The sequence below is a fragment of the Xenopus laevis genome, chromosome 1S (assembly GCF_017654675.1).
Source record: "Xenopus laevis strain J_2021 chromosome 1S, Xenopus_laevis_v10.1, whole genome shotgun sequence".
Lineage (NCBI taxonomy): Eukaryota > Metazoa > Chordata > Amphibia > Anura > Pipidae > Xenopus > Xenopus laevis.
Window position 1 is genome coordinate 68,165,730 of NC_054372.1, and position 16,713 is coordinate 68,182,442.

At 36.0% G+C, this 16,713-nt stretch overlaps 2 protein-coding genes across 5 annotated transcripts in view; both read right to left on the reverse strand.

Annotated features, from left to right (window-relative positions):
• Positions 1-1,430: 1,430 nt before the first annotated feature.
• LOC121393134 (RUN and FYVE domain-containing protein 2-like) lies at positions 1,431-10,351 on the reverse strand. Of its 2 annotated transcripts, XM_041579693.1 has the most exons (5): positions 7,261-10,351; positions 5,319-5,401; positions 4,605-4,644; positions 3,730-3,804; positions 1,431-2,221 (listed from the first exon to the last, which is right to left on the reverse strand). In XM_041579693.1, exons 1-5 carry the CDS (start codon positions 7,294-7,296, stop codon positions 2,078-2,080), a joined length of 378 nt encoding a protein of 125 aa, XP_041435627.1. In that variant the 5' UTR covers positions 7,297-10,351; the 3' UTR covers positions 1,431-2,077. The 2 variants fall into 2 exon arrangements, with proteins under 2 accessions (XP_041435627.1, XP_041435626.1); XM_041579692.1 differs by lacking the exon at positions 7,261-10,351 and having other exon boundaries at positions 5,319-6,160.
• Positions 10,352-10,867: 516 nt separating this feature from the next.
• The window catches only part of rufy3.S (RUN and FYVE domain containing 3 S homeolog), a 43,471-nt gene continuing 37,625 nt past the window's right edge, over positions 10,868-16,713 (reverse strand). For 2 of the 3 annotated variants that reach the window (XM_018243429.2, XM_018243430.2), the window contains exons 10-13: positions 15,811-15,894; positions 14,669-14,836; positions 13,908-14,005; positions 12,346-12,672 (exon numbers count right to left, since the gene is read on the reverse strand). In XM_018243429.2, coding sequence (XP_018098918.1) covers positions 12,600-12,672; positions 13,908-14,005; positions 14,669-14,836; positions 15,811-15,894 — 423 coding nt within the window. In that variant the 3' untranslated portion in view covers positions 12,346-12,599. Of the gene's footprint in view, positions 11,218-12,345; positions 12,673-13,907; positions 14,006-14,668; positions 14,837-15,810; positions 15,895-16,713 lie in introns of those variants that run through there. The other variant, XM_018243428.2, reaches the window with a different exon arrangement.

The window sequence follows — 16,713 nt, forward strand, 5'->3', positions numbered from 1 at the left end:
AATCAGGCCTCTCCTATTCATATTCCAGTCTCTTACTGAAATCGGTGCATGGTTGCTAGGTTAATTGGACCCTAGCAACCAGACTGCTAAAATTGCAAACTGAAGAGCTGCTGAATAAAAAGCCAACTCAAAAACCACAAATAATAACAAATGAAAGCCAATTGCAAAATGTCTCAGAATATCACTCTCTACATCATACTAGAAGTTAACTCAAAGGTGAACAACCCCTTTAAGGCATCTGGCAACTACTTATGTGAAGGTTTGTGAGAAGCAGCATCATGGGATCCCAAATGGGAGGGCTAAGCAAAACAGGCTGCCCATCTGTGTCTAAAAGTGCTGTGCTTAGTGCAGTAGGGTGCTGTGGGTCCAATCCCCTTAAACAATGCCAACAGGAATATAAGAATATTCAGGCAATCTAGATATTTAGCAGAGACTACTTTTTCATTGACCTCTGCTTTACTTTGGTCCTGTGGTTGCTTCCAGTTCTTATTCATATCTGCAGAGCATTTGAGAACCAACAATCAGCTGTTTGGCAAGTCCAAGGTTGGTTTTTGCTGACCTCAACAACAGCTTTCAAAAGGAGGCCAGCATTTAAGATCTTAGAAAAAGATGATAAATCCACTTTCATCCTGCTTTTAACATGGAACAGTAAGCAAATATTGTGTATGGCCAAAAAATCCAAGGCAGGCTGTTGCTGAGAAAGCATTTTCAACATAAGCATATAAGCTAGAAGTGTACATTATTTATGGAAATGTGTACTACTGGAGAATGTGTTATTGTAATTGTTGCAGTAAATATTTAATTATTAAATGTGCTAGGATTTCTTTAAAATACTGGAAGAAATCAAGATTTGTGCCTGCGGGGACCTAAAACAGATAACGCAATGGGGTATATTTATCAAATTTAGAGATCACCACAGTCCTCAACAGTAAAATTTTGCCACTCTCCATTCATTTCTATGGGATTTTTAAAAGAGTATTTATCTGGGTGAAAATGAACATTCATCCATGATAAATACGCCTTTCAAAATCCCATAGAAATGAATGGAGAGTGGTGAAATTTCACTGTAGAGGACTGCGGGCATCTCTAACTTCACTCTTTGGTAAGTATACTCCAATGTATTTACAGGTTTAGAGGCATGCTTATGGCTGTCAAAACTGGGTAAGAGTGACAGTAGTTTATTTTTATGATTTATTTCAAAGGACAGGTAAAGTTAAAATCACTAAGCTTGTGCCCTGGGCCAGTATACCTTATCCATAAAACACACCTTTGGGAATGCAGTGCCGTCATGTTTTTTTGGCAACCAGATTTTCCTTAGAATGGATTGGCCTAGGTGCAGCATAGGAACTCTTTAATGTCAAGCATGTACTACTGCAGTCCCAGGCATGGAAAACATGGGAGTAGAATGATAGCCACGATGACTAAAGGTATGCTTGTTACAATTTACCTTTAATTACACTCATTTACCTTAGAGAGTCAGAAAGTGTAGTTATTAACATGTATATAGAGGGGGAAATTGTAACCTAGTTTTGCAGTTTCTCTTTGAAGGTAATCTTCATGACAAGACCCCATTACAACAAAATAATATTTTGTAATGGAGGTATTGGGAGCAGTTCCATGACAGAAAGGGGGTAGAGATCTGATTCCTACTGTTTCCATAACAATGTCTGTCAGTTTCCACAAAATGTAAAGACACATTTATCTTCAAGTTCTTGCAGCAGCTTTTAAACAGAAGGAATAATCACAGAATGTTACAGATAACGAGTTTTGTACATTAACATAACGAGATTTTGAAACAGTACACTCCATGATCAAAGATTCTAAGCTCCTTTACTATTTACACTGACCTTTAATAACGTTAATAACGAATTACTGTTTGAAAAATTCTTAAAAAAGGTAAGCCTTCTCCTTAGGGTTACAGAGTTTCCAGTGTGAATCTTCTCCATATTTGGTTGGCCTCTGAGAAGGCCATGCCAAACTGGGAAGTAGTCTTATTAGATGTGATTGCCAGGCAGTACGGTAACTGCAGTGCAGTTTGTCAAGCTACTACCTCCACAGTTGTGGCTGGGTTTTTTTCTTAGGATGGGCAGTATGAGTACTGCTCTATCAATTTCTTGTGACACGGGTTACATACACGCTCAGGATTAATAGATGATGGTAGAGGCAATTCATTTGCTGAACATGATGGGCAAAATATTCCTCCACAGTTTTTGCATACATTCTGTAAAAAAGAAACAAGAAAAAGTGATCAGTCAATCCAGGAAAAGGGCAGCCATGGCCACAAAAGTACCTTACATTAATGTAAAATTCTTGTAGGAAGGCATAGATAGAGCTTCCTATTTCCAAAGTAGCCCAAAGTTGCCACATGAGGAAACTTTAGCCTACTTGGCGCCACGTATATCTTTACATTACTACTGGTGAGAAGTAAACTAGGGTCCACTTGTCGCCGGTGGTAGTGCATATTTATCATGGGCGCCAAAACATGTGCCAGGTCCTCATTGCGGCATTGCACTCCGCTTGCACAATAAAATAATTGGAAGATTTCACCAGTCCTGTGTGCTATTGGTTCCTTTTCTACCAGGTCCTCAAAGGGCAGATATGGAAACAGCAAGGAAAACACACAGGTTTGGTAAGCAATGAAATATAGTAGAAGAATACAGAGAGTGGGCCCTTGCAGAGCAATCAGGGAGCCATGGACATACTTGGTGAAAAAGGCTTCCTCCATACAACATCAGTCAGTTTCAACATAAAGACAAGTGAGAAATGTTGGGGGAAGTGGGCTCCAGATCAAGGTGTTTAAGTGCTGAATGTGATTAAATGCATCATTAATGTGAGCCCTGTGAAGCATGGGGAAAGTTGGTTATATTTCATACTAAAGAGACAAAATCCAGGATCAGCACTCAGCAGACTTCCATAATAGCTTTCATTTTGAAGAGCCCCAAAAGGGGTCTATATCTGTACCTGTTTTAACAGCTGTTGCAGTGGGGAAATTGTAAAAGTTGTTGTACTTTCGTGAAGCCTTTGTTGCCAGTAATGAACAACTGCAGCTCAACACATTGTGGTGAGCAGAGGCATATTTTTAGGGGGAAAAAAAGATTACTTTGTTGACCAATCAACTTATTTGCATACATGGCCAACACAATAAGGTAATACTTAAAGGTGGCCATAGACTTAACAATTTAAAAATCTTTTTTTCTGTCCTATCAACGAGCCGACCGATAGCCAAGTCTTCTGCCAATATCGGTCGGCTCGTTTCCCACCATACATGCATCGAATATTGTATAAAAATTTGTTTCGCACGATATTATCTGTGCATCTATGGCCACCTTAAGTCAGGTCACCATTAATTGCCTCTCAGGCCACGCTGTATCTCAGTGGTGAACTAATGCAAGGTAGTTTTTGAAGGAACAGGGGAGGAAGGCTTCAGCCTCGGCAAAAAAAGAAAAAATATCTCTAAGCTCGGAAAATGCTAAAATTAGAAATGTAAATTGTTTACAATCACTGATCTGGTCATTATTTCAGGATAATCTTGCTGTAGGAAGCTGATTTATAAAAAAAAAAAATCACTCAATTGTCCAATGCTCCACTAATGATACTGAGAAACAGCCCAAAAGGATCTCCTGGTTATTTCCACCGCACTTTGCTGCTCTTCTACAGCTGTGGACACTGCAATGTAAGGCACTGGTTTTGCATAATTTGAACTTTTATTCAACAGCCTGCAGTAATTACCTTTGAAAGCAAGTTGCTGGATTCTGATTGGCACAGTTGGCATACCTGAGAATTACTGGTTTCTAGAAGAGGATCCTATGCAAAGAACAAATAGGTTAATATTTACTCATGCAACAGCACCAATAAGTATATTTCATCTGATTTAATGCATATGGGTGTATTAAGACATGGCTAGCAACCATAGATATACCTATGCAGACTAATACACAACACTAACTTTGAATTTAGAAAAAATCATCTTCTCATTAATCAGTTTTGCTGAAATATATCCTACAGGTCCATGAAGAATCTCATCTGTATTTTTTGATGGGGGTGTTAGTTTAGGGTAGTATATTTAAATTATGGATCAGGACCCAAAAACAAGTTCATATGGTATTAAGAGTAGGCCTCTACCACTTTTAATAAAGTTCAGTTTCTTAATACAACAGAAAATAGCAATTAAAAAGAGGTGCATGGCTGGTTCTAAATTTTTGGTTGGCATAGCTTAAAATGTATTTAAATTTGGTCCCTATAAAGGTTAAAAAACACCCATGCACACCCATATATATGTTCTATAACAAATATGTTTTATAACAAAAAAAAATAAATACTAATCTCAAGTGAAAATGTAGTACAGTCCTTTCTTATATGGGGTACAAGAAGCACAATGTCCACTTGATTACAAATGGAACTGCCTGCCTCATCTTATGTGAGCACAAAACATGTAGATCACTTAATACTAAAAGTGGACTGTACCAAAGAATTTAGTTATGAAATAAATAAATCGCCAATATTCTCATTATTTAAACCCACAATGTAACAATCATCATCTTAAGGCAACATTTCCTAAGATCCCTTGATCAAAATTATAAATGGGACAAAAATGAGTTACTAACCTCACTCTCTGATATAACAGATGATGAAGATGATAATGAACTGTAATAAAACAGAAAAGAAACCTTGTAATAGATCCAAACTAAGGTATAATTAATCCTTATTGGAAGCAAATCCAGCCTATTGGGTTTATTTAATGTTTAAAGCATTTTTTTAATAGACTTAAGTAATGAAGATCCAAATTAATGAAAGATCCATTATCTGGAATAGCCCAGGTCCTGAGCATTCTGGATTCAGGCCACATACCTGTACATCAATTACAAGTAATTTTAGATGTCAAATTGGTTAATTTAAATAAGAACAGATTCTGTCTCGGGCCATTTATATGACTTAATTTGTGATTACATCTAAATCTCACACAGATTATTCTGTACTTGCATTATCACAATCACCTGTCTACACATTGTTTTAGTGATTGTGCTAATTAAAATGATTTAAAAATTAGAATGTTGGCAGTCTTAAAGTTATTGTTTCTGCATAATAAAGCAGAGGACTATTAAACAATTTTTAATAGCTAGAAATAACAACCCTTGGTTCGCATTATAGTATAGTGGAGTAGATTGTTCTTAAAAGTATTCTTCAAGAGTAATGACATACATTTGGTATTTATTAACCTTTTTGATCTCAGGAGAGGAAAACAACTGCAGTATCAATGCCCACCTGAGTAACATTTCCCTAATTGCTGGTTATTGGCTGTGGATAATAAAAGTACATACTTGGTCATCTGGGATTCATTTTTCTCATGCACAGCATACTGCGGTCTTTCAGTACCATCTGCTTCTCTGTACTGATGTATATCCTGAGTATTAAAACGAAACAAAAAAGCAATTAGCATTGTGGTTACAGAAAACAAGGCCATGCACATCAAATGCTGTTAAAGAAAAATGCAAGGCCCTACGTTTATTTAAATTGTGAAAGCATTAATGCAGGGGTCTTTAGGGGCCTGTTACCTCCCTTACTTAGAGCTCAGTGACTGCAGGACTCCTATAAGGCCAATACAATGCATACAATATGCATATAGGACAGTTATATAAAAAGGGGCATCTGAATGGAAATTATACTTGATACGACTTAAATTTCAGAATAAACAATGTAATTGACTTCTGGTATAATATTATGGATATCAGAAAATGAGGGCAGCATACAACATGATCATGAGTTGCCATAATTAAGCATTAATGTGGAAAATACATTATATTTATACTTGGGGTAGTATCATGAAGTAATACTACACACCTGCATCACAATTCAAGCATTAAACAGAACTAATTGTCTCTAGATATAGAAACAACATAATATGTGCAAGAATACCACTTCTATATGAAGCAAAGTGCATATTTTAAGTATGAATGCCTATGAAGGTTTTAATTTGCCAAGGTCATGATATACTGTATCTAAGTGTGGTCATTTAAAATCAGCTGGACTTGATGAGGAATTTTGCAAACATATTTAGGTCCACCATCAGAAACTTTGGGACCTCACACAATATGGATTTTGCTAGATCAAAAGGCTGAACTTGTTGGATGTATTTTTTTTTTCAATCACAACTACTATTATACAAACCCACCAATCAGAATAAGAAACATGAATGGAGCCGCACAAGTTGCAGAACTCCCTTCAAGTTTCTTATTCTGAGTGGTGAGTTTGTATTATAGTAGTTGTGATTGAAAATAGAATACATCCAACAAGTTCAGCCTTTTGTTCATGGGCAAAGTCTTGTTCCCAAAGTTCATGGGCTAAATGATCCTGCTGCTGGGCTTAATAACTAGTTATTCCACTGCTGAAAAGTTCATGTAGGAGCTGCTCATATTGTTTAGTATATAAATCCCCACAGCTGATGTTACTCTATAATAAGTCTTCCATATAAACGGATAATACAATAATTTATTAATATTTTAATAAGTCAGTCAGTTAATTTACCTTAAGTTTATTAATTCATTGGAGGTCAGTGGAGTGTGCTCCTGCTTTTCCGCATTGCCATTGCTGGATACATAACTTACTCAAGCTTCTACTCTATGTAAGTTACGTTTAGTTTCTAGGCAAGGCAGGGCAGCTTTTAAAGAAATTATGTAAATTGCCTAAGTTTTAACATTGAAACATTTTCAAGATCACTAAGCAGTAAATCCAGCTGGTTTACACTTAACACCATTAGATATTTAAATATAAATAATTGTGTTGCTATTTCAAGGAGATTTGAAAGACATTATATTATACCATGGTACTTCTAAAGTCTCATCTAATAAATGCTTGCACTAGGGAATACACTATTGTGTAAATGGTCTTGTTATTTTATTGGGACAAAGTCAGTTATTGTTATTATTAGGTTATTATTTTTATAGGACAGAGTCAGCATGTAACATTGCATATAATTCCAAGAGTATAATTTTTTATATTACTGTGCATTCAAAATGCACAAAAAACCCTTTTCCCTTCTCACCATTTTTATCTACATCTTGATAATTTGAGGTGCCATGTGTACTCAGTACACTTCAGTAATTTGCCAATAATACTGTGAATGCTTTGCAAACAGCAGCTCCAGACTGACACCATTATCCTAGCTTTAACTCCAGAAACAAAAATCTCTGCTCCATATATTTTGTCATGACATATTAAACAACTCTCAACTATTTGAAAAATAGTTAAATACACCTCAATTACCATTTTTTTCCAGTTTCTCTGTAGAAGCCCTCCCATAGGTGATGTTTTAGTTTCAGGGGGTCCTTTGTGATTACCAGAAATGTGCCTATAACTGTCTTTTTTCAGTTCTGCTTCATGCTGAGAACTAAAGCAGGAAGGAAAACAATTGGTTCTTCATTTTTCACTGTGTATAGAATGTGTTTTCTAAATTAGGTTAGGCTATATATACAGTGAGGGCCCTTTCTTGAAACTGCAACTGTATCATAATTCTCGAGGCACAGAATACACCCATCAAATTAAAATTACACCAATATCATTATAAATATTAATAAGCACAAATGTAAATAAAAGGCTTTTATACTTCAACCATGGTATTTTTTTTTAGTTCTTTGTATATCCATAGGTATACATAAAACACTGTAAATCACAATACAGTTATGGGATCTATTATTTGATTTTGAAATGCTTGGTATCTAGAGTTTTCCATAGGTAAGATTGTACTACAATGTGGATCACCATGTCTTAAGTATGAATTTGTGCTTAGTTAACATCATCAATGAACTGTTTTATTTTATTACACAGAAAAAGCAAATCAGTTAAAAATTAAGAATTGTTTATTTTAAAAGGACACTGTGGCACATCTTTCTGGCTTACATGGCTGTAGATAATAGATTCCATACTTGAAATATTTATACAATAGGTATTTAAAGCTGACAGCAAAACAAGACAGCACAGTAAAGCCAGATGCACTCTGTATACTTTGTTTTTGTACTCTAGTACAAGGGGTCAACGAATTGCCACAGGAGTAGAAGGTGTTTATTATAATATTTAAAGGAAATGACACATATCAATTATAGCTTTTGAGAATAAAACATGCTTGTATGTTTTTCTTGAAAATAAAACAATTGTATTCCCATGTCTGAAAGATGCTTAATTCACAAGTCATTGCTTGAAAAATGTGTCCAATGCCTACAGACTAATTTGTCCCCAAAAGGGCAGCGTTCCATAAACATTTTGAGATATTTCAGCACATTATTATTCATATAGCACTGACAAATGCTGCAGCAGTTTGCAGAGATTATACTGTACAGGATTTACAGCAATCCTTGCCCCTATCACACTTCAGGGTCTGTTTTATAGGATTTAGTTAACCTTTATATATGGTTTTGAAAAATGTGAGGAAATCAGAATATCTGAAATGATATACAAACAGCAATATAGTGCCCGAGCCAAAATTAATTCCATGACCCCAGAACTGCAAGGCAGCAATGCTGCACCCCCATGCTGCTTACTTGAATAAACAAAAATATGCCACTGTATTAATGCATATTGAGCAAGGGACAGAAGACTTAGATGAGGCAAATATCTTTGTAAATTGTGTGCAAAGAACAATATTTCTAAATTATAGACAGAAGTAAATGCTATCATACTGATTCAAGGGAAAACAATTTTATTTTGTCTTAATATCATCACTTTTGTGAATTCCCTCCTTTATATTTATTCTACTTATGTAATGGAAATATAATACAATATGGTGTGCAGACAATTTACCACTTCTATTTTACACTCACAACTGGATTATGTTGCTTGTGTTAAAACAAAACTGACTGTGTGAAAAAATGGTTTAGTTCCCAAACAGAAGCGGACCTGGATTACTTTCTGTATGTTCTTTGTAAGCAACAGCTAAGGCATTGGACTAGCTATGAAACTAATAAAAGGAAGTGTAATGTTAACATCACTTCCATATAAAGGTAAAATATACACCCCTTTCAACATGAACTCAATGAATATGGCAGAGCATACTTTTTTGCATATTGGTTTCTTCACTGAGAAGGCTTCTGATAATTAGATGCCCAAAGGCTGCAGCTTCGAGAAATGAGGGGTTTGTTTGATCAGAAGTAGATGAAGAAGTCTGCATAAATTATCCTGTTTATAAATGGACAAGGGAATGAAAGTTCAGTAAAAAAAAATCATCTATTGCTTTACTATGGAAATGTAGAGTTGTGTTCTATTAAAACAATAGACAGAATGTATTTGCAACACAAGTTCTATTTATTTATTTTCTTTCTAAATTGGTTGTACCCTCCATTAATTTATTTCACTTTGGTGGGAAATATTAACGGAAAAAAATATTAAAGTCATCTTTCATTTCAAGAACATCAGTGCACATCAGTGTAGAAAACATACATCAATCTTTTATCCCACCATGTGCCCCTTAGTTAATGCATTATAAGAGGGCTTGTAAGAGAAATTGTTTTCCCCCTACTGACTATGGAGTTATCACATGTATATCACTGGGACTCACCCAGATGCTTTGCACAGGCAATTAGTCACAGTAGTTGCTACCACTGAAGTGTATGTATAGCCACTCCTATTAGTTCACATTTAAAACAGCTTTAAGTGTTGTAGACATACTAGCATTTTATTTTTGAAGATTTGAGTTGTTTCTGCCACTTAAAATAGTTTTTTTTATTCTTTAATGCACTTGAATCATCTGATAGCATTGCACTTGTGCTCATTTATAAGGCATGAGAGAAGACATGGCTGCCATGACAAGGAAATGTTAGCCAAGCACACAAATAGATAAGTACCTTACAGTTTCCAGGTCTTCATGTAGTTTCTGGTATCGTTGGTTTGTTTTACTATGCAGTAATGCTTGAACTAAGCATCTCTCAAACACTGGAGTACCCTTACTTTACTTGCATTTACTAGCATGAAAAATAACTAGCTAACGCCATAAATTGTTTTATATGAGAGTCTTTTAAAAAAGACTGTCATTTATTGATGTGTGTCACAAAAACTCAAGCCCATGGGCCCTTACCTTCATCTCAACCCAAATCCACTGATGGTTAGGTTGATTGGGGCCTGCCACTGACATCACCAACAGGAAGGGTTAGCCAGAAGATCACAGCCAAGGTAAAGCAATGGTGCTCAAGGTGGAAGGTTTGGCAACACCAAAAGCTGGAGCCTACTACCTGCCTGAACCCATGGGTCTCATACAGTATATTCCCACATATCATTAATGCCAGTATGTATAAAACTATACCCCCCCGAACAGTGTAGGTTTCTATTAAAAGATATTGCATAAAACAGCTCATATGTAAAACCCTGCTTTGTGTAAATAAACCATGTTCATAATAATATACTTTTCTAGTAGTATGTGCCTAATCATAAATAGAAAATTGCCATTTTAAAAAATGAGGGCCGCCCCCTGGCATCATACGATTCACTGTGCACACAAACATTCCAAACAAAACATACTTGTTAGGTCACATGAGCCAATTAACAGACAGAGTTCTGTCTTTTGCTTCCAAACTTCTTCCTGTTACAGTTAGAGTTTTAGTATTTCTGGTCAGGTGATCTCTGAGGCAGCGCACAGACCATCATGAAATGGTGGTTCAAGGCAAGCGATGTAATAGGGCAAGATGTACTTAAATATATATTCCAGTTCGGTAAGATTCTTTAATATGCCACTTAATATGATGTAAACTATCTGTTGCTTAAGTGTTCATTTTGGGGGTATAGTTTTCCTTTAAGAGTAATATTTTGACTCAAGCTCCACAATACGTACATACATGCATACATACATACATACATACATACAACAGAATCAAACTGCAATCCACTGTCACCCAAAAATACAGCTTTTATAAAATTATTTGCAGGTTGTGATATCTAAGGAGATAAGAATGTTCACTGTTACTTTTTATACAATGTAGAATAGTGAAAGTCATAGCAAAGAGCATTTCAAAAAGATCCTCACAAAGGTCAGATGAAAGATATTACCACCTGCAAAAGCCCACAGAACTAGGTGGGCCCCATGGACATCATTAAAAATAGCGCAATAAATGTCTTCACCGCTGCTTTTTGAGCCGATCAACTTCCAGCTGTAGACTCTCTATCTTGTCTCCAAACTCTTGCTTGAAGAGCTTGTTGGCCTCCTCTGCTGACTGGCGATCTCTTTCTGACACATGCAATCTGGATTTGAGCCATATGAATTTGTGATAAAAACAAAAGCCATGGTGGGGAGGTGGGGGCAAGGGAACTGACTTTGGCCAACAATGAAAACAAATCAAAACTTAAATGACAGAATAAAGGGTAAACAGAAGGTATGGAAAAAGGAATGGAACAAGAATACTTAATGAAAAATAAATTAATAAGGTAAAATGAACAGCCAATAAAAGTTTAAAAAATATATTTAAAATCTTTCGATATTGGTGAATCAGGCAAAAGACATATTATGTAATAAAAGGCACTAAGTTTGCCCTGGGGCAGTAACCCATAACAACCAATCAGCAAGTATAATTTACTTGTCACCTGTTTAAATGCAAGCATCTTATTGGTTGCCACAGGTTACTGCCCCTGGGCAAACTTAGCTCCTTATATTACATATGGCAGTAAGATCTGTTTCTTATTGCACAGGGTGCAAAATAGTGTCCCTTGGAGTCCATTCACAGAGCACTGGGCATGCTGCACTTTACAGTTTGTGCAAGGTTAAAAATCTAGAATAGTGAAGCTGTAAAAGGAGCCATGTATAGTACTTAACGCCTTTCTATAGCAAGTACAGGGCACTCCACATCTCCATATCTGATCCAGGCAAGCTGTGTGGTTCTGCTAGAAATTATGTATTTTTGTATTACTGTAGTTTTTTTTGCATATCTGTCAGCTCTAATGCAATGCACTCTGCACCAGGCAAACAGCCTCTCAAATAGCAAATGATTTACACTTACCACCTTGTTGGTAAAAGAGGAGAACATGCATGTTTTATCTAGTAAGCCTATTTAATATTAAGTATTCTATAGGATGTGTAATTTACAAAAATGTTGGCAGATTATGTGTGAAAGAACCCTTTGTAGAGGAGTATACTGCTGGTTAATTTGATTGTGCTCAATGGTAAGAAAGAGAATATATACACACTACCTATATCTTATAATGATGCAGAGGCACATTCTTTTTTAAACTGCGCTTTCAAACAATGGCAGGAGTTGTAAAGCAACATGTTGCAACCTCTTATTATCTAGGATTAAATAAATATAATATAACTTGACTGAAACATCCCTGTATAAGATCCCTTACATAAAAATGAGTAGTACAGTTCACACAAACTTGGTTTTAAAAACTTTTATTTGGCAAATAGTTTGGAGGGCATCTAAGAAAGTTTCCATCTATAGAGTGGAGGCAGGAAAAAGGGGGTTTAACAGAACAGAGGAGAGCCATGGCTTCAATATGCAGCAGTTTCCAAATCAATGTTAGGCAACATTTAACAAGTATATAGTAGCTGTAACAAGGCTGATTATTTTACTCCCCTTTGCTACTCAGTTGCTCTGTAAGTGTTGGTAGGCAGGCCTTGTGTTAATCATCTAGTGGTGTTTCTGTAGAAGTTTATGTGCAGCACTACTTAATGTTTTTGCCTGCTTCACCAAATCTTTTTCACTGTGTTTTTATAGGCAAAATTTAAAAATAAATTAAAAACAAAAGTTAGAATGTAGGACAAGGGTAAATTGATTAAAAAAAACAGACAAAAAAGATCAAGAAAGAGAAGTCAGTAAAGCAGACAGTTATAATATAATGAACACAATTCTTTTAATGTAACATGCGTAATTATTGCTACAATGCTCTGAATAAATGTGCGGAGTATAGTTTCGTCATCTAGCAGCCCTATGAAACGTAAATTTTGTGTATTTGCTTGTGGCACCCTCAGTGTCTCTGAACTCAGGGTGAGAACCCTGCTCAGTGTGGATCAGAATTAAAATCCATAGAGGTGAGGGATTGCATTTATTTCCTGGGGCTGGTGAATGTAGAAATTCTTACAGGATCTATACATACAGTCACACACTCTCTGTCATCGCTGTATAGCGCTGTTCAAAGCATTATCGGAGTCTGGCTTGTTAGTATCAAATAAATGGCTTTATTGAGCGCTTTAACATAGCTGAGGAGGGGGATTCACATCTAACGCGTTTCGTGTCAGTAAACCTGACACTTCATCAAACTCTGATGAAGTGTCAGGTTTACTGACACGAAACGCGTTAGATGTGAATCCCCCTCCTCAGCTATGTTAAAGCGCTCAATAAAGCCATTTATTTGATACTAACAAGCCAGACTCCGATAATGCTTTGAACAGCGCTATACAGCGATGACAGAGAGTGTGTGAGTAGAAGCCGGCTGGAAGGAGCCGATTCATCGCGAGAGCAGCAGTTCAGCAGGAGCTGGCGTGCAAGGGCAGAGCTCCGCCATTAATCACATCGTATTTCTTCGTCTATATATACAGTACTGCCAAAAATTAAATGAAAATATTTGAGCTCTTTAAATGATTTGCAAGTGCAATTCCGTTCACACTGGGAGCTCCCTCCAATTGGTGCTAATGTTTGGGCACATGCATACAGAGCAAGTGCCCCAGCATGCTCATTTGTCACATGCTCATGCTTGTGACATAACATCGGTCAATACACCACCCTACATGACACAAAGTAGGGCTAAACTAGTATTTTCCCCCCAACTCGGGTGTGTTCTATTAGAATCAAACAATCTTTTTTATGATAGGGGCCATTTAATAAGGCATCTGCTTGTAGGAGTTTTCTTTTATTATGTAACATGTTCTGTTTTCCTGGCAACATGGTTCAAGTTCAACCTTTAATAATATAGTACATAAAGGAGCATTAATCCATTACCTCTGTTCCAGTTGTTTTACAGTAGCAGACATCTGATTGGTCTTTTCCTCCAATCGACTGTTTAATTCACTCTTTTGCTTTAATGCAAGGTCTGAACCCTGTTAAAAAAAGCAATAGATAATTAGAATTACAAACTGGAAAAACCCTTTCTAGCACTGAAAATATTTTAAGCTTTCCTTTATATCCGGTGTGACCATATGGGTAAAACTGAAACATGCTGAATTACTAATCTGTTATAATACAAAAGGTTGCAGTAGTATGCAGCTAAACGTATACAACATACAAGGCAAAACACTTATTCAGTTTATCATAAATTGCCTGTTGGGATTATTTCAGATACTAAATTCCTGAAATTCTAACTCTATGCTGTCTATGATGTCTGTATTACTTTTTATATGAAGAGAATAGTTTTAACAAAAAGTTATGGTTATTCCTATTACTAGACTTAAAATCTATAACAAAGGGCCCTCTCCACTACTTATGGCTATTTGAAATCATGTTAGTTATTTTTTTTATTACTTGTAGGGTTAATGACATTTTTGTAAGTTGCCTGGTAAAGCCTGCTTCAATCTCACTCTTCTTAATGAAACACTTTTAACAGAAGATAGTAGGACTGCATGTTTCTGCCAATTCAGTGCATGCTGTATTTGCAGAAGCTCACTGTTGAACACAGGGATGTGCTTCATGTGTTGAACAAGAGTGTATTTTCAAGATTCTGCAGTGACATCCACATGATCACTCTTTCACTTCTAGTTCCTGACCTGCAGTTTAAATGACAATTCATGTTTTAAGGCCCTGAGATCATCAAGCTGCTGTCTGAGAGCTGCCAGCGTATCTTGCTTTTCACAAACATCTTTGTCCAACATCTTCATAGCCAGATCCATCTCCTGCCTCATTCCTATTTGCACCTCAAGTTCCTTTTCTACATCCTAAAATAAAAGAGGAAAATGAAATCAGATGTGTCCTTTGGTAAATTAACAGACAACTTACTACTCATTACAAACAGGTTACAGGGCCCCAAACTTTAAGGGCAGTATGTTTTCAAATATGGGAAAATTTAAATAAAAATGTAGATTAACTGCATGGAAAATACTAAAGTTGGTCTGACCAAATGCTGGCCCAGAATTGTGGGGCTTGCAACCTAGTGGACCGAAAACCACTAAAACAGAGGCTCTAACTTGAAACACTGTTATACAAAAGCCTAGAAATATGATGATGTATAGTCATCAGCAGACAATGACAAGGCATCAGAACTTGTTTTAATTTTCTATAACACTTATTCATCTCACATACAAAGATGTTTTGTATATTGTTCATATATGGTGCAAAAGTGGCTTATTTTACCTTTATAGTGCTACACAATTATACACGGCTGGCATTTGCATTTGGGAAGATTAGTTCACAAAAAATGCAGCCTCACTTATTTGTGTTTGTAAAAGACCAGATACACCTAGAAATAAAATGCCCTAAAAACTTTTATGGCCACAGTTTTGAAAACGTTTTACCACCTTTAGAAAAGTACAAAAGTACACTGAACATCAAAAACAGAAAAACAGTAATCGTTGGAATTTAAAAACTTTTATACTGTAGTCCCCCCTCCCCCAGCTTATGCATTTATATTGTGTAATGTTAAAATCATATATATTTCATATATATTTTTGGACTGACATCATCTACAGATTTTATCTGCAATTCTGAATGCTGGTGTAATTTATTGGTTTATTTCTTTAATACTTTGCAGAATGAATTTAACCTGCCTGAAGTAATTGTTACTTGTCATCCCAAATTACATTAACAAAATGGTAGAATAGCATGGCATAGTTCTTGATTACTCAGAAGCTAAGTGGCGTAGATAAAAACAGCGGCTCCCTAAACTCATCTGTAAAGGATAAAGTAATCATACCAATCGTAACTGAGTCTCCTCTTTCAATTGTTTTTTCGCCTCACTGAGTGCTTGTCCATCTGCCGTCCGATCTTGCTTATTTACCTTATATAAAAAAGAAAAATGAAATGAATATGTGCAAATTTATAATAATTACATTTTCCCCAGTTAAAGACTTATTCACTTTGTATTTTTTCAAATTTTTCACCTTCTCAGGGGTGGAGGGATGGTCACCAACTCTATAAACTGTTCTAATTTGATACAAGTGTTATCTTTGGTCCTGCTAAGGTTAATCACAGAGTTTCATAGCTTCATTAAAGGCAGCTATTAGAATCTATACAATAGGTGCTAACATTCCATAGATGCTACTGAGAGATGTTTAATTGTAGCAAATTTTAACAGTTCGGATGCAGCACTCCTACTGGCAAGCTTGAACAGAAGAGGATTTAAAGAGACACTAGGTGGCGCCTGCCAACCCTGCAGTACAACTTTTTAAAGGAGGTACAAAGACAGGGATACTTGCAAGAGTAATGGGTGATATGGGGGGGGGGAAGCTTTTGATCTACTTTAAGAAATATTTATGTTTTTTTGTTATTTCTTTCAGTAAACAAGAACATTAAACTACTCTTATGTCACCACACTCTGGTTTTACCAAGTAATCCACAAATGATATAGTATCAGATGTATTATGAGCTGCTGCGTATCTCAAAGCCTAACAAAAGCTGAAGCTTATGGTTTGCTTATAGAGAGCTTATTATGTCTCAAATTTTCCATTACTGTTTAATAATGCCAAAAATATTTGGAATATATTATTTAAAATTAATAAAATACATTTTAATCTTCAACGTACTGTGCTCGTGTTTTAGCAGTAGGCGTATACTGGAACATTTAACATTAAAGATTAAAAATTGCCCTTGTCTGGGT

Bases quoted from the DNA above. Each gene is read 5' to 3' on its own strand.
- LOC121393134 (XM_041579692.1), bottom strand. From the start codon at position 5,467: ATGTGCATGGCCTTGTTTTCTGTAACCACAATGCTAATTGCTTTTTTG. The intron at 3,805-4,604 runs GTTAGTAACTCA...TTCTTTGCATAG, and splicing joins CTGTTATATCAGAGAGTGAG to GATCCTCTTCTAGAAACCAG. The intron at 2,222-3,729 runs GTAATTACTGCA...TCTTTTTTACAG, and splicing joins CCAGCAACTTGCTTTCAAAG to AATGTATGCAAAAACTGTGG.